This window comes from Suricata suricatta, chromosome 5 (assembly GCF_006229205.1).
Source record: "Suricata suricatta isolate VVHF042 chromosome 5, meerkat_22Aug2017_6uvM2_HiC, whole genome shotgun sequence".
NCBI lineage: Eukaryota > Metazoa > Chordata > Mammalia > Carnivora > Herpestidae > Suricata > Suricata suricatta.
In genome coordinates, this window is record NC_043704.1 from 92,627,883 (window position 1) to 92,654,416 (window position 26,534).

Consider the following 26,534-nt stretch of genomic DNA (forward strand, 5'->3'; position numbering starts at 1 on the left):
TACATGCTGTGAACTGCTGACACCACAGGAAATGCTTGTATAGCTCGAACGCATACTGCCAAGCGCCAGGGCCCACACGTGACAAAGACGAGGAGAATCGGATGTTACCTTACGAACTACTTCTCGCTTTAACCTCTGAAGTGCACCCAACTTCATTTTTATCAATTCCCAGGAAAGACTGGCTGCTTTGGAAGATTTCCTAGGCAAGTGCCCTCTACAGACAGAGGATGCCCAGTGTGTACAGCGCCCTCAGGAATAAGAGGATGAGCAGCGGAGCGCAGGAGAACACAAACCCGAGCCGACACAAATCAAATAGGGAATGGGCATTGTGAACAGGAAAGACTATGGTTTTGCAGCAGACGGCCAACTTAATCACAAGGCATGAAATCTCAAATTCCATCTCCAGTTGCCCCAATTGTCAATGTCAACGTGAAGATTTGTTCACTCACCCCACTCCAAGTGGACTTCTTTGTGCTTTGGTCTACCCAAAACCCTCGGCGGTCGACACTGACCTGGTGCAATGCTTAGTGTGCGAGCAGGGAGACTTTCAGAGCACTGCAGGAGAAACACCGGAGAGAACCGTCTCTTAGTTACTGTGAATTCACTAGACCTTTACATCCCAAGCAGATTCTACCCTGTAGCCAATCATGCTGCCCAAAGGGGGGGGGGGTCCCACGCTGAATGCGTACACATGACTTGTGTGCTGTAACGTCTTCTCTTGTGTGCATGTGTGTGTGTTAAGTGTGATCACACACTGCATTTGGCACTGGTTAAAATGCTTATTTTTGAGGTCAGATTCGTAGACATGGGTCGTGTGTTCTAAGCACACAATTGCTTTCCTTTAAACTAAAATTAGAGATCCGCCATGGGGACAGAAGAAAACGCAAAACAACAGCTGGATGACACTTTTAAATCGTGCTATAAATGGTGGAACCATCACATACAGAGCAGAAGAGCAAATAGATTCAATATTAATCAACTGAGTCTGACATTAACCAGCAGGGTTTTTTTTTAATGCTAAATTAAGTGGGCCTTCTTTTAGGATCTGGTTGTGCAAGGCTGGGGATGTGGAGGTCGACTTCTGCAATAGGAGAAGACAAGGCTGAGCTACACAGCTCGGCCAGACTTCTCCTTTCTCCGGAGAAGAAGCACCTCGAGGAGAGGAACTCTCTACATCCAAGCAGCACCACGTCTGTGCCGCGCCTCACCCAGGAGGTGCCTGCCGACACTCTGGGGCTTGGATGTGGGTACGCCCCACCCAGGGAAGCACTCCAGAGAGCTCGGGGACCGGACAGTGGTCTAACTGGACCTCGGTTCACACAGTCCATCTATGCAGGTAGCCTACACGTCACAGCACTGCCATCCTTGTGGGAGAAGGAGAATAAACACGAGACACCAGTGGAGGTGTGCTGACTGCTGACTGCAAAGCCAAGCACCCTAAGGGCAAATCTTCTTGTGAAAAATAAACCCAGCACAAAGCTATATGCTACCATCTCTCAGTCTCAGTCTCTCTCTCACCATGAACGGTCTCAAACTGTGATGTTAAACATCTCTACAATGAAATGGCTTTTTACTATCTTGCCTTTCATTCATTTTCTGGATGCACGTTAGAGCTATTTATATCTGATTTTTAGAGCACTCCCTGTATATTTCCGAGATTATTTTAAGCCTGTGAGAACCCTGTGTGGTTGAAACCAAGGCTCCTGACATGTTAGCTGGGCTAAGGTCAAATAAAGAGCGGAGAACAAGGGGTACACTGCTGCCTATGGTGTGTAAGTTGGGCACTGCACAACTGCAATGGGGTCATTCAGCTCGGTCATCCTAGATTTTCATGGTTTTCCCAGCAGATGGCAGTAAAGCACCTTGGGGAAGGTGTGTCTCCTATTCTCACAGAACTGCCAGATTTGGTAATAGCAGAGCTGTACAGGAGGTCCTATCTTTTTGACTCTAAATTCTATGCTTTTCTATCAATGCAATTACTCAGGTTCTTCTGACTTAGCTAATATGAATTTCAGACAACACTCAATTTTCAAGTGTCACATGTGATCACGCCAAAGTCTTCCAAGAAATAACTAAGTGACAAATGTGCCTGACAATCCCACAGTTCAGCTGAGAATCATGTGGGGCTATCTTTGATGTCCTCTAAAGCACAATTTGAAAACACTCTCGTTTTCCCCTCCTGATGTGATGCCACGGGAGGCTGCGCTATGGCGATACATCTTAAGAGAGTAATTTTATTCTGATATTACAGATCGGTTGTCTGAATCTGACCTGGCAGGTTCGCTCTGATGCCACAACGAAACCAACCTGACTGTGTCCACCAGTACTGATGCAGCAGGCTCGGAGCTTGTACAAAGTGCCTGGTTTCAAGTGGGTAAAAGTGTATTCTGTGGCCGATCCGCTGTATGCCACTTCCCACTGGCTCGCTGTAAAATAAGACCCGTGTGTGAGTTTGTGCCTTTCGTAAAAAGTGTAATCATAGCAACCATTCCTGAAGAGGACAAGCTCTAAGTGGTTTCCATGAACACCAGCATCTCCTCCTATTATTATTATTATTTTTTTTAGTAGCCAATGACCTTCTTTCCCTTTCCTTCACAAAGTTAAATATATAAAATAACATGGAGTCATTTTTAATACTTAGTCCTGCAGGCCAGACTACTCAATACCACCATTATTACATTTGCTGACTAGGAGGCTTGGATGCTGCAGACCACACAAAACCTGTTGTTGGTGGTGGGGGGAGGAATGGGACAGAGCACGGGGTGGAGCAAGAGTCCCTCCTGTACTCGAGTGCCTGGAGGTCACAGGGAGTGACATCCCTCCAATACGCACAGAGTCCTCTAACCTGCGGTCTTCATGGAGCTCACATAAGAGACAAAAATGGCTGGGAGGGTGACGAGGTAAAGATGAAGCACTCAGGGTGACCTAGTTATCTGGCCACTTCTCGGGATTAAAGAAAGTGAGGCGGGCTGCTGAAACGGCCTAACTGCCTGGTGAGGCTGATGCCACCAGGGACAAGGCTGGGGGCGGGGGGAGGGGCACTTTCCCTCCTCCCCCCCACCGCCGGCCGCCCGCCTCCCAAATCTGGGCTGCCGGAGGCGTCCCTCCTCTGTGTTGCCCTCGCTGTAGAGCCACACGTCCAGGGGACTATTTCACAGAAGCCTCTTCTCCATGCAGTTGTTTCCAGGAAAGTATTTCTACCCCATTACCCAAGACATTTCACTAAAGTCACTTCACTAAAGTCAAGTTTCCCTCGGCCACTTATTGGGACAGATTTACAATGAAGTCACAGGCACCAGGGCCATAGGTGGTGGGTTGTGGGTGGATATTAAAAAGCATTATTGTGACATCACTGGTTAGAAACCTGGGAAGAGGCACACGGGAACAGGACGACTGAAAAGATTCCATTAATCACCCACTTTATGTGCTGGCAAAGCTGGGAACTTCACGTAGAGAATGGCATCTATTTTGATTTGATACCTGTGGTCAAGAGAGTCACAAGAAGCCACAGTACACACCTGACTTCCCTCTTCAGTAGGTCTTTAATGTGAAAAACTAAATCAAATTTTTAGCCCAGAATAGGACGCTATGATAAGAACAGCTGTGCCCACCTCAAAGCATTCTTATGTTCTTAGTTTAAAATAGAAGCCAACTGATGCAGAAACCAAAGAGCTCCAGGTGGTCACCGTGGTAAAGGGCAAAAGACCCGCACACACCTGGGCTGCCTGTTTGTAAACGTCACTGTTATGAATTATCAGAGTAGTGAGAAATGCCAGTTTCAAAGTTCTGATGGCTATCCTTGTTTTCTACTAAAGCCTAATGAATTTTATTAGAAAAAAAAGATTGGAGTATTTTTAAAAGCACTACTTAAGGAATCTGACCTTTAACACTGTATTACTTTACTCCACATAGTGAACAGTGATGACAATCTGACTGAGATGTCACGAAGATGGAGAAGCATTTGCTGAACTTGTCATGAAAGTGTGACACTGTCACTCGCTCATGAGAATACTATGTTTTGTTTGCCATCGCTGTACGTGGGAATTTGTAGATTACTGAACTCATTTGCTCTCTCCACCTTATCCTTCCTGCTGATTGCTTCTGACACTCTCCCTGATTGTAAGAATTTCCAGACAATGTGCCAAGAGAGGGGATCAAAATTTAATTATTCAATTAGTTAGGACCTCTGGCTTAAACCAAAGGACATGGAAAATTTTAAACCATGATAAAAATGTACATTTCAAACATACCCTGATCCCTGAGGCTGTGTGTAAAAGAGAAAACTATAAAAACTATGAATACATGAGTAAGATCTATTTGTTGTCATAGCACTACTATTAGAATTAACGACTGCCCGCTATTACTATACAGATGTTTATCAAATTAGAAAATAGGGGTTGCTACTGGAGTTGAGTAGAACAATTTCCCAAAGCTTCACCTTCAGAATTTCCATCAGTAATCTCCAGCAAGTACTTGAGTATTTCTGAACCACCATTATCCTTGGGAGGATCTGGAGAGTAAGCAAATGCCTTATTAGTTATGAAAGGGCATAGACTTTTATTAACAAATATTGTTAGAACACAGAACAGAAGTCACATTATACTGCCTTAATTCTGGACTTAAGCAAAAGGTAAAATAATTACTGTATTATTCTTTAAAAATGAAAGACACAAACAAAATCACCAAGAAATCCTGAGTGCTATCATATTATTTGAAGTTCTTAGGGCTAGAAATGTCCAAGTTATTTAGTAAAACATGAGCAAAACTGAAACTATGAATTAATTTTTCTAAGGGTTAATAAATCCACTTTGAGAATTCTGAAGCCTGCTCTTTAATATTCAGTAATTTTTATGTAAGATGAAATATATATTTAAATTTTTTTAAATGTTTGTTTATTTTTGAGAAACAGAGAGAGGCAGAGTGTGAGGGGGGAAGGGCAGAGAGAGAAGGAGACCCAGAATCTGAAGCAGGCTCCAGGCTCTGAGCTGTCAGCACAGGCCCAACGTGGGGCTCGAACCCACGAACCGTGAGATCATGACCTGAGCTGAAGTCGGACGCTTAACTGACTGAGCCACCCAGGTGCCCTTATATTTCTTTTATTATTATTTTATTCTTTACTTCAGTTAGACTACCAGTGACCAGATTCTCTTGAGATAGAGCAAGAAGAAAAGTGACAAATTTACAGATAAAATAAATAAAACATCAAAACCTAATACACATGTTCCATCATGGTTTGCCACTAAGCGCACCGTATATCCCAGGTGAATCTGATACACAACCAAAGCTGTGGGTCAATAAGAAAGTGCACCAAACAGGTGGTCTGAGGAAGGGGTGCTGGCTTACTACCAGAGCCCTGTAGACTGTGGGTATTTATTTACTCCACTGCTCACTCTGTGTCCACGAAAGTTTTCTTCTCTGAGCAGCAGAATACCTTGCATTGTAATTATGCAAGACTACGCAGAAGTGACCTCTACTATTAGTTCTGCCACTTCTGTATTTTAGATATAGACAGGAACTTTATTGGCCTTCTTTCGCTTGGTATTTCTATGAATGTATATACATTTCATTAAGAGAGATTTAAAACATTAATTATAAAGTTAAATATGATAGCATATAGCTAACGAAAGTAAACATTTAGTGCTTACAGGACCTTCTAGGATTTTTTGAGAAAAAAGCTTCACAAGCTAGCAAAACAAGCACATCTAGATTTTTATGGTTTCTCTTAATCACATCTATCCTCCAAGGAAATAGATACCCTAATAATTCTGCCTCAAAATTATGAGGTAACCTGAAACAGTTTTATGTCTCAATGGATGATCTCCAATAACAGTTTAATAAGGTTTTGTGTTGGGGCCCCTGGGTGGCTCAGTAGGTTAAGTATCTGTCTCTTGATCTCGGCTCAGGTCATCATCTCACAGTATATGAATTCCAGCCTTTCATGGGGCTCTACAAGGACAATGCGGAGCCTACTTAGGATCCTCTCTCCTTCTCTCTCTGCCCCTCCCTCACTCTTGCTCTCTCTCTAAAAAGATAAGTAAATAAACTTTAAAAAAATGTTATTTATTTTTCTAAAGATTTTATTTTTATGTAATCGCTATACCCAACACAGGGCTTGAACTTACAACCCTGAGACAAAGAGTCACATGCTCTACTGACCAAGCCAGTCAAGAGCCCCTTTAATAGTATCTTAAATTCCCCTTACATTGCCTGGCTGCTAGGCAAAATCTTATTTTTAATCTTTTCATTCTTTGTTTTGCCTTTCAGGAATCTAATGTTATTATGACACTTTAATGATAATTATATACATCCTAACAGTTTTACATATAATTGCAAATCTTTTAACAACATTCAAATGGTGTTCACTTCATTGAAATATCCATGCTGCAGAGGTGAGCCAGAATATCATTCCACCAGATACCCCCAAATACCATATAATAAACTTTAATATGAAAAATTCCTGAAGTCAGTTGGGCGCCTGGATGGCTTAGTTGACTGAGCGTCTGATTTTGGCTCAGGGCATGATCTCATAGTTCATGAGTTCAAGCCCCCTTTTGGGCTTTGTGGACAGTGTGGAGTCTGCTTCAGATTCTCTGCCTTCCTCTCTCTCTGCCTTTCCCTCACTCCACAGGCACTCTCTTTCAAAAATAAATAAACATTTGAAAAAATAAAAAGTCCTGAAGTTCTAAACTTCTGGTTACATACAAACAACAACAAAAATGAAAGTTTTCATATTTTTTCTTAATTTTAACATTCTATATATCAAAATTTACTTATGATGACATATCTAAAGTTTGAAATTTATTCTCAATAATAATTTTATAAATCCATTATTTACATTAAATATCACTACCCTTGTTATGGGCAAGCTACTGAAGAATGAATATATATTCAGAAATTACTACATTCAAATCAATAATAAAGTATAGGAGGCAAAATAATACAGGAAAAAATCATAAAGTAAAATGCTTGTAAAATGGACAATTCCAGTGGAATTCTCTGATATTTCTCATACACATATTCTTTTCTTAAATATATTTTTTTAACATGTATTTATTTTTGAGAGACAGAGAGAGACAGCATGAGCAGGGGAGGGGCAGAGGGAGAGGGAGGCACAGAATGGAAAGCAGGCTCCGGGCTCTCAGTGCCAGCACAGAGCCCGACGCGGGGCTTGAACCCACGTCATGACCTGAGCTTCAGTCAGATGCTTAACTGACTGAGCCACCCAGGCACCCCTCTCATACACATATTCTAAATCTGTAAAACTACCACAAATAATAGCTTTTATATCTTATTTTGGTTTGCCACTACTGAAAAACTGAAATCCGTTTTTAAAAATCTATCAAAGGGGCACCTGGGTGGCTCAGTCAGTTAAGCCTCCGGCTTCGGCTCAGGTCAGATCTCACGTTCATGGGTTTGAGCCCCACGTCGGGCTCTGTGCTGCCTGCTAGCTCAGAGCCTGGAGCCTGCTTCTGGTTCTGTGCCTCCTTCTCTCTGCCCCTCCCCGCCTCATGCTCTGTCTTTGTATCAAAAATAAATAAAACATTAAAAAAAATTTAAAAAAATCTATCAAAAACAAGCAACAGCAGCAATAGCATAACATACCCCATTTGACACTAAAGCCATGAGATGTAACTGGTCCTTTAATGAGGGGTCTCGTGGGGGGCCCGGGCCTGTCAGGACTTGTCGTGCACACCAGGACTTCACTCGGACAGCTTTTCCCTTCCACATTAGAAGCAGTCAGCTATAACACAACGGACAAAATATTAACATGCTTTAGATACCCTGTATCAAAGAAATGGCAACTTTTTACCAAGGCAAGATTAAGGCATCTGTAAATTCACATAGACATTTCCTCTCTCTCTCAATCTCAAACAACTGATTTACAAGTATTTCCTTTATGGAGTGCATATTTTCTGGATAGTTAAACAATTACAAATTAAACAATAAGGTGGGTTTTAGCTAAAGACATTTTTACCCTTTCATGAAGACATAAAACCAGTATGTTACCACCTAGTTTTGTAGAAAAAAACTGGGGGGAGGGGAAAGCAGGTAAAAATAACCTTCGTATTTAAGAGTAGGACAATGCCACCTTGTGGAGAAATGCTAGCAGTATACCTACCTGTGTTCTAGCTGGCACCAAAGGGCAAGCGTTTGTTCAATATCAGAAACTATCATCCTCAAATAGTCATACATTTCACCTGATGATATAACAACTGTTTACTGAATGATTACTACATGCCAAGCTATATCATTTGGCCTCCAAATTAGAGAAAGGACAGTAGAATCAGAAGATAAACTTCTCTCTCCAAAATGCACACAGTCCTATAAGGAAACCCAACGCTGTGCGTGGATCAATAAATAGTGCCATGGCAAAGGATGCTGTGTCCTGCTTTTCCTCTCTCTTTTTTAAATGTTTATTGAGAGAGAGAAAAGAGAGAGGGAAAGAGGAGAGAGAGAGAGAGAGAGAGAGAGAGAGAGCGAGAGAGAGAGAGCGAGCACAAACAGGGGAGGGGCAGAGAGGGAGACACAGAATCCAAAGCAGGCTCCAGGCTCTGAGCTGTCAGCACAGGGACCAACGTGGGGCTCGAACTTTGTGAACTATGAGATCATGACCTGAGCCCAAGTTGGATGCTCTACCAACTGAGCCACCCAGGTGCCCTTGCTTTTCCTCTCTTAATAGTTGCAAAGCTGTTTCTCCTTACAACACAAAGTCCTATGGTGATATTAATGGTGGTTGTTAATAACCAAAGCAAAGCCTAGGTAGGGGGAGAGTGAATAATAGAAGAGAAAAGGGAAAAAAATGGGCAGAAGAGCAAAGAAGAGGGAAAATGTAAAGAAATGTAATAAAAAGGAGAAACATTGAAGAGTGGGGGGAGAGACAGGTGCATTGAGCATTCAGGTTGGGTGCTCTGGGTGAGCGCATCTGGCCATGCTGTGATGCAATTTATTACAGCATAAGATAGTAGCTTTCTCTCTCAAAAAGATTAAAATTAAAATATGATGTGCATTTTGGAAGTGTTACTTTAAAAATGTAAAGTGTGGGGAACTTAAAATTTTTCTTAACCTATGGAGTTTATTTGAAATGGCAAATGGGTAAAACATGAACCAGTTTCTTTTTTAAGCACTTCAGGTATCAAAACGAATGACTCACCCTGAATTTATACTGTGTGCTTCTCTTGAGATTTTTCACAGTACAGGTTAAATCCTCTCCAGTGTATTTTGGGTGGAAAAGGTTATCCTGAAAAAACAAAGCCAGAAAGAGATATCAGTATCATGAAATCCAGGCATGAAATACTTTCATGTATAAGATTTTCCTGTTTTCCATCACCACCCGCAGCCACAGGTCTGTCTGGCAGCCGTGGCAAACAGGAGTAGGAGAGTCCACGGAGCTGCATGTGGTGCTCGAGCTTTAGGTAAAAGAGTCAACTTTTTCTCATTGTGAGTTCTGCTGGGTCTGTTAAACTTTATTGTGAGGCTGTTAATACTAACGTGAATGAGAACACATTTTCAAGAAAGAATTAAACCACCAAGTAGTACTAAGTGACCAAGCAGTATGTAGTTTAAAAACATGTTTTTAATGTTATTATGAAAAAAAAAAAAAAAAAAAAAAGCCCCTTCATTTGAAGTCTTCACTGTCCAGCTGCAAGGTGCTATGTGACACAGTGGCTGAGGTTTCTGACCACACAGTGTCCTCTTCTGGCCAAGGAAAAAAGGACACCTGGGACCGGAAAGGCATGATCCTTTTAAGAGGATAAATCTCCCACTGAAAGCTGAATGTACAGAATCCATTCAGTAGTATTCTCACTCAGCTGTGCAACCATTCATTCATCAAATATACCAACCACCTTCTATGCATCAGGCTTCCTTCCGTGTTCTAGGGATTCAGCACTGTCCAAGAACAAAGACCAGCCCACCAGAAACTTACATGCCAGGTAGACAAAGTGATTAAAAACTGAAACACAGATCGAACTATGAAGCATTTTATGCGGTATTAAGTGCTATGACCAAAAAAATTAGGTTGGGTCAAAAGACAGAGGGGTGGATCTGGGGAGGGGCTACCCTATGGCCATGCAGTGTAAATAAGGCAGCCACATGGGGCCTTTAAATTTACCCTCAATACAACTAAAAATTCAGTTTCCTGGGCCCACAGCTGTATGTCAGGTGCTCAATCATCATGTACGACTAGCTGCTACCTTTATAGGACAGCACAAACCACAGAACACATCCATCATTGTGGAAAGTTCTACTGGATAGTACCGTTTTACAAGGGAGCCAGGGAAGGGCTCTCCTCGGGAAACTGTGAGAAGAGATCCTCAAGGAAATGAGGGAAAAGAGTCAAAGTTAATTGGAAGGGCCTTCTATCTAGACGGCATAGAAACTGCAAAGGCCCTGAGGCCAGGGCTTGCTTGTGTGTTCAAACACACAAGGGCAGGAACAAGGGCATTAAAGAAAAATTCTGAAGTGGGTGAAGGCCCAGAGACAGGATGGGTTGTAGGCAGAGCACTGACATGATCTACTCTGTTGAACACATCACTCAGGCTTTGTGTGGAGAACAGACTATAGCATGGTAAGGGTGAGAGCAGGGAAAATACTTAAAGAGACCACTGCAATTTCCCAGGGATGAGATCATGGTGGCTTGCAAAAGGGTAGTAGTCTTAGATACTGAGAAATGGCCAGATTTCTGGTTAATTTTTGAAGAAAGATGGAAAAGGATTTGCTGACTGATTATACAGATGGGTTGGTTCAAAGACAATTCTGAATTTTTTGGCTTCCCCAAACAAAAGGACAGGAATGTCCCTCTCTGAGATAGAGAGGGCTATGGGAAGGACAGGTGGCTGCCGGTAATGGTAGCAATAGATATTGGGAGTTTGGTTTTGAACTTACCTAGCTAATGTCTTTTGATGGTGTCCATACATTAACAATAAAGTGACTTACACAAAACACATGCAAGGGTACAAAATCTGCTAAGCTTACATTTTCATCCTCCTGGATTTCCAAGGTGTAGGTGACCACTTCCTCAGGTGAACAGCCTTCTGGTTTATTCCACTGCAACGTGACCCATGTGACTCCAGCTCGAACAAGTCTTGGTGCAGAGGGCATCTGAGGAATGTTTCCTAATGTGTAACATACCACCTCTTGGCTATAACCACTACAGAGAGATAAACCCAGTAAGACACACACTTAGGACCATGATGAGGAGTCTTGGCATTAAAAAAATTTTTTTTTAAGTTTATTTATTTTTGAGAGAAAGAGAGACAGAGTGCTGGGGGAGGGGGGAGGGAGAGGGAGAGAGGGAGACACAGAATCTGAAGCACATTCCAGGCTCTGAGCTGTCAGCACACAGTCTGACGCTCTATGAGTGGGGCTCAAACTCATGAACCATGTGATCATGACCTGAGCTGAAGTTGGATGCTTAACTGACTTGGCCATCCAGGTGCCCCAGGGGTCTTGGCATTTTAAAAGAGGAAGGCTAAGTCCCCAACTTGCTTGGGTTGGAAAGTCTGGGGCATGACAGATTCAACAAACAAAGCGAGGCAAGTATCCTTTATGTGATGCTCCCTACCCCAACTTCTGGTCTGCCTGGTTCCCCACTTCAGTCTGCTACTCAAAAAAGCACACATCAAGGGACAGTATTCTTAAGAATTGATTTCCCCCTGAAAGCACCCAGCAGAAAGCACAACACTGGGCAGTGTTACTAAGCTATGACCCACAGCCACCGAGGAAACTTCCAATCAGTGTGAGCACAGATAATTGTCTGCTGATGAAGTAAGTGTTTTACAAATATAGACAGGGCTTTTTTTTGGAAAGTTCATGGGTGCTTCCAATTCACTTACAACCTCTTGAAGCCTTTATCATTACGACTTTTTCAACTAGTAGACTCTAAAAATGCAACGGCTATCATGGGTGGGGAGACAGGGCTGTAAAACCTTGTGATGTTCTTGAGGCTGGAAAAAAGCTTGAGGACCAATAATGTCCTGAACCTTTAAGATTTTCAATGAACAGTGATGAAAGACGAAGGATTTTTCCCTTAATCAAGAGTTACCCAGGAAGTACAATTGAAATATGGTTTTTCAAAGCGCCTTTAATCCACAGACGCTCCACTGGACACCTGTTCTTGCCTTTCTTCTGCAGCTCGGAGGCAAGCCGCGGTGCCCTGGCCAGTCCAGGTTTTCTCCGATCCTGGGAGTACCTGCCCTGGGCTTGACAACAATGCTGGCCCGGCACCCCTTCCTCTCTGTCAGGCAAACTCAGATACAACTGGAAAAGGCAGGTGAATGAGTAGCTTGCAAAAGTGAAAGGAAACAGCACGTGTTCTGAAAAAAAAATGCGGCCTTCAGAAGAGGGATTTCTTTCAAAACCTAACCAGCTACCTTCAGCTTGACTCTTGAGACCCCTAGTGGGGTGTTTGCATTACAGCGCGTGAGGCGGTGCAGAGGCCGCACAGAAGCCGTCGACTCTCTCATTAGGATTCCCTCTAGGAAAACCTCAAATTGGTTCAGTGTGGAGGCAGTGGATGTCTTCCCGCCTTCCAGCAACACAAGAGGAAGACGCAGAGTCACCACACGAAAAGTGTAACAGCTGCGGACAAGGGTAACTACCTGGTGCCAATGTCATTCCGAGCAGCCAGCCTGAACGTGTACCCCATTGCCGGACAAAGCTTTGTCAACTTGCAGTGCTTCTGACTCCCAAAGAAGCACTGTCTGAAACCGCTGTTCCTTTTTCCCTAAAAGAAAGCAGTGAAACAACGCACACGATTAAAAAATATATAATAGGACAACAAGGAAGGCGTTTTGAATAATTGTTTCATTTCCTGGTTTGCATGAACAAAACCAGGAGGAAAGCTTCTAGGGGAGTGTTCCTTTGCCCATAAAGCACTTGACAATGAAACGTCAGCCTTAACATAAAACACTACAGAAAAGGCATAACTGAGGTAAGTAACGCATTGTACTTGTGGTGCTTCTAAAGTGGCTTTGGTTAACAAAATAAGAAAAGGCCCTCTCAGGACTCTTTCTTTCTTTTTCTCTTTCTTTCCTTTCTCCTTCCTTCCTTCCTTCTTTCCTTTTGTTTACTCATTTTTGTATTTTGAGAGGCAGAGATAGAGTGTGAGTGGGGAAGGGGCAGAGAGAGAGAGAGGGAGACACAGACTCTGAAGCAGGCTCCAAGCTCCAAGCTCCAAGCTGTCAGCACAGAGCCTGACGCAGGCCTTGAACCCATGAACTGTGAGATCATGACCTGAGCTGAAGTTGGACGCTTAACTGACTGAGCCACCCACCCAGGCACCCCCATGTACCATTTCTAAGATCTTCTTCACTTGGGTTGGTCAAACTGCCCAATCTGACCAACTCAAGAACAAGACTGCCCTTACTGCGGAGATCAACAGTTCTGGAAACGCACAGTCAATGTTGTGCACCTGCGATCAGTCTATGCAGCTTAGTGTGGCTAGAAAAGCCCTCCCCGGTCTTCTCTCCTTTCCCACTTTGCCTCCCGCTCCCAACTCTTGAACACTTGTATTCTTGCAATGGTGAGCTATTTCTCACTGATCCCTAAATATGGGTCACATGCCTTTGAACCCTCTTGCCCATATCTGCTTCCCTCATAATAGTGCTCTGAACAATCAGGGAGTTCAGTCACTGCTTGCAGAGTTGAATGTCCGATAAGCATGTGGAACAATGGCTGAATTCACTTCTATGAATTTTCGCGACTCTTAAGTTTCTTATGAGACTAGAAATATATATTTAATGCCTTTGTAGCCTTCCATGATGCTTCAAATCCTTTGAAGTAAAAAGAAAACACTCCAGTTGTCTTAATAGACCTGAAAGTAAGAAAAACCCTAACTGCTCAGACCCACGCTCAGGCCTGGGACCCTCGTATCAGCCACAGAGAACAAGTATTTCATACCCATAAGCCAGGGCATTTTATCTATGTTCACACAAAGAAGACCACATGCCAACACTGAATGGATCTTAGCATTCCAATCAGACGGTTGGGCCCAGGGCCCTCAGAAATGTTTGAAGTTCTCGATTTATTTTATAAAGAAAGATGAAAGCACATTTTCCTCCCTACTCAAATTTAAGCATTTCCTTCCTTGAAGCAGGCCTCCAAATGCTTACCATTAAAACACATTCCAGGTGAAGTTTAATTAAAAATAAAATAAACATACAGCTAGCCTGAAGTGTCACTAGGGTGAACAGATTAAAGAACAACCCTGGCACATTCGTCCTCAGACTAATTCCCCAGCCTCCCCTCCCGGAGCAAGGGGATGCCCTTTCCAGGAAGGGAGTGGAAGTCGTATTAATCTTTAAGATTCAAAGTTTATATTATCAAGGTTTCAAAGTCAATTCAGATGCAAACAGTAAGGCATAACATTTTTCAACTGCTTCTTGAGCAAAGTCACCGAGTGGCTGGCCTATCATGCCTTTATGCTTTACTTTAACCTTGAGTGTAAAGGTTGGTGCAGACGATTTATTCATAGAAAAACCGTTTATACATACATTTGCATAATTACATCCAGTGTCTGATTATACTCTCTGCACACCCTGGTATGTTTTGTATCCATTTCGAGCTGTAGCGTGATCTACCTTCTTTCGTCTTCTATTTCTGAGCCTCAGAGTAAACAGTGCAAGAAAGGCACATCCTGCCGCCACGGAAGCCTCATCCCTTCCAAACCCCGATGCTGGCTCCCCTTCAATGCCTCATTTTTCCTATTTCTTTGTTTGGTCTCCTTTGCCCATTTCTGGTGCTTAGAACTATAGCCAGTAAAGAAAAGTCAGTCTGTTCCTTACTAGGTTGATTTGCTTTAATATGGTAAAAGCCGGACTGTCTGCGGCTTAAGTGAGAAGAAAGAATGGGCAAGATGGATGATGGTGGCTAGACTTTTCTTTTAAAGGGCCATGGCACTGGGGCTCACTAAAGAGTTAGGAGAAGCAGCATTCTGTAACCTTCGACGCTTTTCCTATGCTGCTAACATGTTTTTTTTTCCTGCTTCAGTATCAGGAACAGTTACTAAATAAACTCCAACTTGTTTAGATAGAAGACACCGAATTTTCCATCCTAATGCATTCCAAGATGTGTTACTGTGTGCGTGCTCCTTCACAACATGTAGAACGACCCAGAGGTGCTGGAACCTTAGAAACAAGTTTTAGAAACAGTATCTGTAGACTCTGAAGGGGTAAGATTACAAATAGTTCACAGAATGAAGGAAGTGAGGCTTATTGGTAAATTCTTAGAAGGCATTGAGAATAAGCAAAAATAAGGGAAAGTAGGTTAATAAAGTACTTCAAACAAGAGAGAAGCTTTTGAGTAAAAGGAAATACTCATGTATTACACAAGTTTAATATAAAATGGGTGTCTGGGAAGAAAAAAAATGATATTCACAAAAGTCCTTGCAGTGCAAAAGCGATCTAGAGCTGAGAGGTTAGCAAATGGAGCTGGGGAAGGAATGCCATGGGAGCCGGAATCACCCTGATTTTCTGGGACAGACTGTGTTAGGCTCTCAGAGAACTCTGGGGCTTGGGCTCTGGAGGGAGATGTCCAGAGGTACAGGCGATGTGGAGAATCTTTCTGTAAACCAAGAAGGAGGCCAGTTTGCAAACAGCATTTACAAATAAAATATTATCCAGCTCCTTTTATTGACAGAAATGAATAGGGTTTAAGTAAAAAAAAAAAAAAAAAAGAGAGAAAGAGAGAGAAAAAAAATAAAAGAAAACAGATTCAGATGAACTGATAGGGGTGGTGATGTGGATGTTAATCATTGTTTAGCAGAAATTAAATATGTCTAAGTATCACTGTTAGTGAAGTTTTACAGATGGAAAATCATAACTTCCGTATTTTATAGGTAGTGTGGCTCCAAATGGTTCTGAGAGATTATGATCTCTGGACTGTAGCCCCTTTCTAATAAAACCTAATTTAAACTACACAGGATTACTGAGCTATACTAGCTTTGCTTGGAAGCTTACTTTTAATCATTTCAAGTCAGCCTTGTCCAAAGTTTCCTATGAAAATAATCCTAACAGAAAGGAGTATCTCTTGTCACTTTTTAGGTCTGCTGCCAATAATCTCGTCAAACAGAGGCAGCAGGGACACCACGGTCCCTGGCATCGTCCTGGTCATCTCCTGCTGTTGGCCATGTGTGGTGTGTCCACAGAGAAGAGGAAGAGCCGGGGCCTGGGGGCCGGCTCGTGGCCCTACAAGCACCGATTCCCTGCCTGTGGGGACGTCAGGAATGCAGCAGGTGAGCAGTCAGGACCAGAGCTGCCCTGAGGGGAGCAATTAAGTTCTGGCTCTGAGCAAGGAAAGAAAACTTCACCCCAACTATACAAAAGCAGAAGGGAGGCTTCAAGCCCACACCCTTCATGATTCTAGAACAGATCTAGGCTCTAAGCTATGCTTGACATAATCCCCGACCATCTTCTGGCCTGACTTTCTACTGCCAGGGTCCACAAACCAGAAAGGGCAGATTTTCAGGATTCCCTGGCTTGTTTCCATTTCAGAATCCTGGGCATGCCCCACTGCTGGTTTCTATAGCACAGCTGAGTTCAAGCACAAGATTAATCTTTACTCCATGTGAAGGAATCTTGGAGGATCGGTGCTGATTAGCTTTAAGACACTCAATTGGGCATGGGGTGCAGCATTAGAAACCTTCCTATTTCAGCTGAGGGTTCTTCTCATACAACCTGATCCACAGTTTTTGCTAATCTACCATCATCCCACACCTGGACCCCGCCGGAGAGCACCGAATCAGCACCCATGGCCTCGAGACAAATGGAACTGTTTTCTGGCGGGGCTAGGGTGCTGGCCTTCCATTCCTGGTCACAGCTGCTCTCCAGGAAGGCCAGCAAGCTGGTGTGTGTACACAGAATATGTCAAATCAGCCCTTCTGTGGGCCCAAGCCATGCAGTTTTGCCTCTAACTCCTCCTCTTTATGACCAATGAAACTGAAGCACATATTATCCATTGCGTATTATCTGCCGTCCAGTCCCCACCGAACCAGCTTACTCCCGACTCCCTTCAGCATGTCGCCGACAGCCCCGTGCCCTGCCTGGCACCTCCCTTCACACAGCTCACCTGGCAAATATTCACAGGACATCTTTTCTGTCTCATCCTGGGTGAGCAAGTGCCTCTTTTCCATTTAGACTCACACACCGAAGAGAGGCACCATCAATGGGGAAAGCCTTTGTCTTGAAATACTTAGGATACTGAGCGCACTCACGTTTTGGAAAGGTCACAGAGTCCTAATAATAATCAGAGTCCAGATGTTCTTCTAGGTCCTACAAGGTTCCTGCTAACTTGTGAAGGATGTCAACTGTCACTAACTTCCAATGTTTTGTCAGACTTTGAAAGGGCAGGGCTAAGAGAAGGAAGCATAGATAGGGGAACATGGAAAATTCGGACTCCACTGTGGCTAAATAGCAGAGAATGATTCACCCTTGGAAATGTTTTTTTCAAGATGGGTTAATAACCTCAGGGACAAAGATACTCCCCCAACCACTGGGAGGAGTGGGGGAAAGGAAGTGCCTTCTGAAATCTTTCATTCTTTAAAATAAAATGTGGATCTTAATTATAAATGTACAAGGCTTTAAATATTTTAAGGAACATCGTCTCTTTATCTATTTTACCTTTCTTCTGCCATTTTACTCTTTAGTTAAAATATTTTTCCATTTCTTTCTGATTTGTAGTTTAAAAAAACTTAAATTTTATAGCTATTAAATAAAATCATAACATATTTCTTAATCATCCCCTCTCCCAGATTAAATATTTTGCTGACCGTGTGTGAGTCACCCAAGGGAAAAGGACACATGATCCTGCTTTTCAAGTGTGACGCTGTGGCAGGAATGTTGTTCATCTCATGGCTTCCCTGTCCTTACCAGGCAGGGAGCAGCCAGTGATGGCTTCCATCTGGTAACTAAGAAGAGCAGTGTTTGAGCGCCCCCAAGCACATCCTCCTGGCTAGCAGAACGGTGCTGGGTGCCAGGGTGAGGGCTGTCCTACCTACCACTGCATCTCCGGGCACATATTTGCCTTCCTTCTCCCCCTTCCCAAGACACTTAGAAGAGAAGCAGGAACAAGAGTTCCATTGCCTTTCGAAGTCTGTGAACTTGTATCTAGCAATCTTAGGGCACAGTGTCTGAAACACTGCATGTGCTATACAAAGGTAAGGGAAAACAAGGTTTTTAAAGTATTCTCATGACTAAGAAAGTCTATGTTCCTTTCCCTCGAATTTGAGTGGGCTTTTGACATTGTAACGTGCTTGTCACTGATAGAGTGGGAATGAAGTTGTGTGACTTCCAAAGCTAGGTCTGAAGAGGTGATAAAGGTTTTGTCTCTTCCCCAGAACACTCATTTTCCCAACTCTGACTCCGCTGGGGCTGCCATGTTGTAAGGGAGCCCCAGACGAGGCTCCACCCAAGCCAGCAGGGACCACCAGACTAGTGAGTCAAGACTCTGCTGGAAGATCCCAGCTCCCAATCAGTGAGCCCTTCTGCCCAGCTGAAGCTGCAGAAATTGTGGACCACATACATGCCATTCCCCCAGTGCCTGGACCAAATTCCCAACTGAGAATCCATGAGCCTCAGGAAGTAATTGTTTTAAGCCATTCAGTTTTGAGGTAATCTGTTTTGCAATATTATGCATTCATGTGGTATGAGTGTTATGCACTCATCTATTTTGATGTCCATATATGTTTAAAAGTATGATGTCTCTCAGTAAACTTTTATAAATTCCCCTCATGCTATAAATAGCTAGGAGGTAAAGGAGTGGAAGGGTGCATGTTAGCACCCAAAGGTCTAATGTCTGACTGAATAGAGGGTTCTATTTTCTATATGCACTTGTACTTTGTTGAATGCATTTTTTCCTTCAAAGCCATCCAACAAAGTAAGGCCTCTGAAGAGTTTTTAAAAATTTTTGTAGAAGCTAAAACTATAACCAGATTCCTAGATGATATAATCAACCAAAACTGTTATGTAAGGGCAATGCAGTTACTACATCTTACAGCGTTATATTTTAGACTGAAGTAAGAGTTACACACTACGTAAGAAAGCCCATCTAGCTTTACTGGAGGGTGAGAGGTCTCAAGGACAAGAGAGGCAACCCAGTGCTCAGCCAGCACCAACTGCCCAACTTGTGAATGGGGCCACAGCAGACCCTCCAGTTGGAAGACACTGTTAGAGTGAGCCCAGGATAAACCAGTAGCGCTCAACCAGCCACCCAGCACAGAGTGCCAGAAATGATAAAAGACATGTCGTCTCAAGCCATTTCAGTGTTAGGTCGACACACTATGAGGATCAAATAGCTACACGGCAATAGATGTCTGACAGCCTGATACACACACACACACACACACACACACACACACACACACACACCAAAAGACACAAAAATTGCAATCTACCTGAATGTCAAACAACAGTGGGCTCGTTAAATAAATGACGCTCTACTCACACAATAGAAGAGAATGCAGCTATTACAAATTATGTTGGCTGAGCGGTAGGAAACCTTTTACAGAGGATGGGCTCTCTAGTATGAAAAGACACCAAATCATTTCAAATGCTATAGATGGTGAAATCGATTACTCTGTTAATTTCTCTTCTTACCCTCTATGTTGTTCTTTGTAATTGCATTTCAACCTCCTCCCTGTATCCAAGCCACGGACCCCACATCCTAATACTATCCCAAAAGCTCTAGAGAACCGTTAGAAGATTTTTTTTAAGCTTAATTTATTTATTTTTGAGAGAGAGAGAGAGAGAGAGAGAGAGAGCGAGAGAGAGAGCGCAAGCAAAAAGGGGGCAGAGAGAGAGAGGGAGAGACAGAATATCAAGCTGACAGCACAGAGCCTAACACGAGGCTTGATCTCGGGAACTGTGAGATCATGACCTGAGCCCAAATCAAGAGTTGGGCACTTAACCGATTGAGCCCCACAGGTACTCCAGGCACATTTTAAAATACAGACATGCAAGAATCTTTTGGGGATGGTTTAGTATGACATAGCCTAAAGCTACTGGAATGAGCAAATTAAAAGACCTTTCAAAAGACACCACATGGCACTAGGTTTCCATCTCTCTGTGGTATCTGTTCACAAACACTTAATGGATTAAAGTTCCAGTAGAGCTGTCAATTTACAGATGAGTCTGCTTATTTAAAAACTTAAATAAAAAGCATTTGATCCATTTCATAAGATGCAACTAATTTTTAAAGTTAAAAATATGCTTAAAAGTAACTCTTAATTTGTAAAACTACGTAACTAAAAGACTGAAAACAACAATTTTTTCAAGTCAGCTTTCCCTCTTCATTAATTTCCATGTCTTCATAAAGCTGTCCTCAGTACTTGGGAAGATGAGTCCTCTAACTGGGTTGGTTTTCCATTAAAGAACTTATTCAATGCATCCACAGCCGATTCTATACATGTAACTCATGCCTAACTCAATTAATTCAGGCGACAGTATTCTTCTGCCAAGAGTAATTCTGTAGTCTGTGGGGAATGTGGCTGCTTTGGCTAACATTTCCAATTAGCCTGGCACTACCAAATCTGGAAGCCTGTATTCCCCACACTGGCACTACTAGACGAAGTTGGCTGATATTTTCAATTGCCTTCTAATTAATAGATTGGAAAAGATCCTTCCTGTTTCTCTTTAAGACAGCTTGAATCCTGGCACAAGAAAATCAGAACAGCCACCACAAGGGTGTTGGAATCCATGGGGAACTACCTCCCTCTGGTCATGAGAACTCTTCCTGGTGTTTCTTAATCTAAGGCCTCTTTCCATTGACCTCCTTTTCTTCCAGGTCCTTTCATAGCCGCTGCCTTCCGGAGCTGCTCTTCCCAGGTTTGATAACTCACTGTCTGCTAAAGAAATTACATGAACGTGGTTATCAGTTGTCATGTGCTGGTGGCCCAGGGCTGCTGGATCCAGACCTGGGCTGAATGATTCTGGGGCCGGGCACTCTTTGTAACAGCACAGTCCAGCCTGTCAAAAATGGCAACGATAAACCAAGTAAAAAATAAAGTTGCACTGGCCAACTGAACTACTGCCAGTCTCAAAGATTTAGTCTGCTCGTACGTCTATATTTAGAAGTTGTTCCAGCCCTGGCCGACCCTAGGCAACATCAAAGATAAATGTTGGCTTGAGCAATAAAAGAGCACGTATGGGTTCAACACAACCGTATATAAGGAGGGGTTCCTAACCGGGGGTGGAGACGCTCCACATCTGGGTGGATTCAAAGGTTCCCTGTGCCAAACCCCACTCTCCCCTCAGTGATGGCTCTTTCATTTTGAGCACACTAGCACAGAGGAGCTTTCACAGGTAAGAAAAGCGGGGGGTGGGATTGTTTGTGTTGCATGTTACTAAATAAATACTGCACGCATCTTAGCCCTTGGCACACTAGATGTTTCTATTAGCGGGAGAGGCTTAGCTCCCTGAAATAGTCAAGGATAATCATCAGGTCCTTTGATTTGAATCCAACAAATATCACGTTCCTATATATCCCTCCCAATATGCAGGTTCATCTGATATTCAGTGCTTTGGTAAGACCAGAATGTTGCGGCTGGCCCAGTGAAGAGAAAGGAAAGTAGCAAGGGTGACCGTAGAAAAGGTTGCCTGTAGTATTTACGTGTGAACCACGGGATGGATGGACTTGGCCCGTTCACCTAGCCAAGGCCCAAGGCAGTCATCTTCCAGCTGGCATCCAATAAGCATGAAAAACAGGAGTTGATAAATTAGGTGCCATGGACCAACATAGGTATTTGCCATTTAGTAGCAGCCAGAAGTTGCCCAAAAACGTCTGCTCCCCAAACACACAATAACCCACCCCGTACACATGTGACAAATGACACAAGGCAGGGAGAGAATCTGCTTCAGGTGTGCGGATATCTGGGGCTGAGGTCCCCAAAAGGGAGGGCTCCTTTTAACTTAGCTGTACCTTCGGGACCCACGAGTCTCTCTGAGTTCTAAACCCATCCTGGCCTACTGCCCTCCTACTGTGGAGGACGTGGTCCCCTGGCTCTCTGAAACCGCCCTTGGGCATGGCACTGAAGGTCTGTGATGTGGCAAAACACTGCTGCTCTGCCAGGTCACTGACTGGGCATAAGGCACTTGTGTGTAAGATGGCTTGTGATAGACAGAGTGCCAAATGACCTCGGCACCCCACTCTCCAATCTCCATGAGGGCATTCCCCGAGAATGGCTGACAGGGCACATGAGCCTGGCAAGTGGCATCGTCCCTTAAATTCTAGTCAGGCACTAGCGATGTCTTGGGGAATGCCAGTGGGTTCTCTCACTGGACCAACGCTGTGCAGCCAAAGCAGTGTGGCACCTGCTTTGTGTTGGCTGCATTCTCAGGGAGCTCTCCTGAGAGCTGCAAGAGACTCGGTAAGTCCCTGTGCTTGCTGAAGCCCCCGTGCCTTCCATGAACGGCTGCTGTCCAACCAGAGAAGCCATGGGCGAATTCACTGGTGCCAAGAAGCGTTCTGAAAGATTATCAGTGCTAACTATGCAGTACCTGAGCTAAGAAGTAATGTTTTTAGCAAACTAGTTACGAAGCATTTGCTAAGGGGCCAGCTCAGTCCCTAAATGAGCTAAGTTGGCTCTTCCTATCCGAGGTGTCTAAGAAGCCACAATCTATGGCCTGCTGTCAGCTCCGTGAGGTTTCCACAACAGGACTGTTGGACATAGTCTGGCTTGTTAATGGGTCCCAGGGGCTTTATGAGCTCTACCTGCTGCTGGCCTTTTCTGCTCTACTTCAAATGACACTGCCTTGATTTCTGTGGCGTTTATGTCATTCTTAGTCGCCTGTGTTTTGCAGCTGTGTTGGCTCATTAGTTAGCAGGACGGCCACATGCGACATTCCTATCTGGGCTAGCTGAGTCACACGTGAGGAAGATTCTTGGGAACTGTACTAGTCACATTCCCACAAAGCTATTTTTTTGGTTCTTTCGTATGTTCCCTACATGTCATGTCCGGAAGCCCAGCTAATGTCAAATTAACATCTATATATAACTCCGACATCCATGTTTGTTTTGTTCAAACTGGAGACACTGGCCTCAAGGCTCCTCGAAGTTCCACAGAAGAATGTCATAATCCCCTCATACAATCCTTCTAATGGCTGACGTTTCCTGCCCCAGATCCTAATATCCGCTGAAGGGACAGGAAATACTCATTACACTCAGTGAATCTGCTGTTGCCCAAGTCAACCCACTGACCCCCAGTAGGATAACAGACACTGATTTCAAGTGGAGAAGCTGAGGTTTGGGGCTCAGTTACTTGCTGGTTAGAGACAAAGCAGACACTCTGAATCCAGGTCTCCCTCAGTGGGTGCCATGTGACTGAAATAGCATCGATAGGACCCCACCCCACATAGCACCAGGCAGGCTTCTGTATAATACAACTGTCCTCCCTCCCAAACCCCTCCCCTCCCCTCCATTGTGGGAAACAAGGTTCACCTTGAAGATGAAATCTAGCATCGAAGCACGGTTTTGCTGTAAGAAAGTTAAACTTTTCTCCTATTCATAATTCTGGATTCAACTAAAACTGGGTTCATCAAGCAGTAATTTTGTTGTTGCTTTGAAGTCAGTGCTGGGTGTGATACTCAAATCTAGCAAGAGAAAGAAACCCTCACGAGGCTTTGGACTGCTTTCCGCCAGCCAGACTGACTATGACGTGTAAATTACAATGCAAACGTGGGGGTAAAGGTGGGGGTGGGGGTCACACCGTGATCAGAAAGAGGTTAAAATAGAATGATGGCTCATCCAATAGTCAAGTAGAAAACTACCTGGAAAATGGCCTCCTCCTTTCCGATGGAGATCTCCTGGAGGCGAATACAGTGGCTAAAGGTCTAGAAAAATGCAAGGTCGGCTCTCGGATCCCACGCCTGTAAACATCACAGCTCATCTGAGTCACTAAAGAGGGGAAGTGAGCAGGAAAGTGCACACCTTTCCACATTATGAAACTGCTCTCTCTCAGGGGAAGATCAAAACTGATGGCCACAGCTGAAAGGTCGGTGACACGGGTGTGGTCCATTTTCAGTGGCTCATTACCATCTCCCAGTCAGAGTTACTCCCCAGCCTGACTTAAAACTCAAGGGACTGTCTAGTTACAACAACTAAAGGAGAAAAGTAGGCAGCTAATCTCTGGCAGAACAATTAGCAAGTAATTTCCAAGTGAATTCTGTAGAACAGTAGAGCAAACTTAAGACAATGAATTGAGGGGAGAGAGAGAGAGAGAGAGAGAATCAGCTTCCCCCTGAGCTGTAACAGGTTTGTGTTTTCTTTCACCATTAGGGCTACACCTGCCCTTAGAGACCAGTAGCAGTTAGCTATTGATTAACTATTGGCTCTTCCCAAAGGCCACTAGGCACAGCATTTCAGGTCCTAGCAGAAATACTCTGCTGCTACTCTTTCATTAGTCAAGGTCTTTTTCTAAGAAACTGGACAGCACGACTTGATGTTCTGTGTTCTTACTTTACTATCACTTTCAAGAGTTTATACTAATAGTATTATTGGTGATTAAAAATTGAACAGAAGAATAAAGTATCCCGGAACTCTAGCCAGTGCTGTAAGGTACCTATAAAAGAAACAAGGGGCCACCCAGTCATGGTGGTGGCACTAACATGGGTGGGCCATCTCACTCCAGCTATGATTCCCAGAGCAGGTGTCAGAGCAAAAATGGGGGCAAGGTGCTACTCCTGAACACAACCTTCTTGGAGACTCTGAGGGGTACCAGTCCCCTTCTCAGGTGGAGATTTGCTCCTCTGGGCACCCAACTGTCTTTTGCCCTTGAAGTATGTTTCCACAGCACCTTGGACAACAGAGAGGTAATGGGTGTATGGCTGGGACATAGGCCCTGGGAAAGGAGAGCTCTGGAGAGAGTTGGGTGTATGTGTGCGGGGGGACACCCCTCCCATTCTCCTGACTCACCATACTCCACTAGGGGCAGATTCTGGAAACAGTCCCTGGTGCCAGGCGTACCTGACTCCAGAGACTCCCAGCAGAAGGTTCTGAAGGGACACCCAGGGCTTCATGTGCTCACACTTCCTGGACATCAGATGGTGTCCCTTGTGCATCTGATTTTCTTCCTTCACGAAGTCATGCGGGGGGGTGCAAACACCAACCTAAGTGAGCTGCCTCAAGAAGGCTACTGATTCCCGACCTAGCCCCGGATTTAGAAACACAAACTGTTACACTGTTCTCTCAGAAACTTTACTTCTGAAGTGACAGAACAGGCAGGAATGAATTGGTTATTATTGCTTCTATTCTCACTGCCAGGAAACCCAATGACACCATTTAAAAAATCTTTGTTGGAGGGGCTGAAAAGGAGGGAGCCAGACTATAAAGCAAAGAAGCTACTGGATGGAAAAATTTGAGAAGCAAGTGGTTAAGTGTGTTTTATTTATGCCTGTTTGAAAAGGCCAGGAGGATAGTATTGCAGGAGCTTTCTCAGCTCTCAGAGTAAGAGCCCTGTGCCCCACCTTCCTCACAGGACAGTATACGGTGTTGAGACACTGAGAATCTGCTCCATAAATGCTCAAGTATTTAACAAACAAACAACAGTGAAAAGATCCTAAAATACACTCTTATCAGAAGCGACAATCCTAGACACGGCATTTTGAGAGAGTGTCAATGATGTAAATATACATGAGCTGATGGGTAAAGTGAGGACTGGAGAGATCAGGCTGCTCCTATAAAGCCTGGAACAGAATCCACTGCCCTTAATCGTGGTGTTCCTTCAGCTAAACTCTCCTTTCAGGGAGCTTCAAGGCCAGGGAGCACTTCAGAGACATTAGGCTCCAGAAGTCTTTCTAGAAGGTGAATATGAAGCCACAGAATACAAATGAAGAGGAAGGACAAAGCCTGAAGAACTAAGATGGGTGCAAGGAGAGGATGGAAAGAGAGCAAGCAGGGGAGCGGCAGGAGAAGGGCGGAACAAGAAACAACTGAACGTTGTGTGGTCACGAGTCTAGAGTGGGTGCTATTGATTATAAACGGTCATTAGACAAAGCTTCTCCATTTCATCTGAGGCTGTAGCTTATTTCCTCCAAGCATCCTGCCAGGACACTTTCAATCCAAATCCAAAGGGAAGGAGGCCAACAACTGAGTCATCATTACCATTTCCTGCAGCACCTGGGTTTTCCTTGGAGGGTCCCATCCAAATACTCGCCTTGTCTGACCTTACTTCACTTATGAGGCCATGGTCCAAAGCAGCAAAAAAACATAGGACACACACACAGACACACAGCTTGGAGAGGCAACTGGAGATGAAAAATGCCTCCTCTTTAGTGGTGAATTCTATCTCGATATAAAACCTCAAGACAGGAGAAAAAGCATCAGGCAGGTCAGTGCGACACCCCAACAGATACTTAAAAAGGAAAAAAAACACACTTTCAGTCAACACTCACTCGTCCTTACGGAGGAGGGACAGATGGTAAGGTGTGGCCCAGTGCTCATAGGTCAGCCGGGCCCCTTTCCAACCTGCTGCACTGCCTATAAAAATCTCTTTCCACAAGAGCCACGGCGGTGGTTTCACTTTCCCATCAAACCACCTTACAGCGAAG

General features: G+C 44.0%; 1 protein-coding gene across 6 annotated transcripts in view; it reads right to left on the minus strand.

The window, feature by feature from the left end:
• The window catches only part of FNDC3B (fibronectin type III domain containing 3B), a 351,431-nt gene that overhangs the window by 49,078 nt on the left and 275,819 nt on the right, over positions 1-26,534 (minus strand). For all 6 annotated transcript variants that reach the window (XM_029939870.1, XM_029939867.1, XM_029939871.1 and 3 more), the window contains 7 exons: positions 12,600-12,724; positions 10,975-11,149; positions 9,152-9,238; positions 7,603-7,741; positions 4,439-4,510; positions 2,308-2,426; positions 450-555 (listed from right to left, as the gene is read on the minus strand). In XM_029939870.1, the coding sequence (XP_029795730.1) occupies positions 450-555; positions 2,308-2,426; positions 4,439-4,510; positions 7,603-7,741; positions 9,152-9,238; positions 10,975-11,149; positions 12,600-12,724 (823 nt within the window). The remainder of the gene's footprint in view (positions 1-449; positions 556-2,307; positions 2,427-4,438; positions 4,511-7,602; positions 7,742-9,151; positions 9,239-10,974; positions 11,150-12,599; positions 12,725-26,534) is intronic.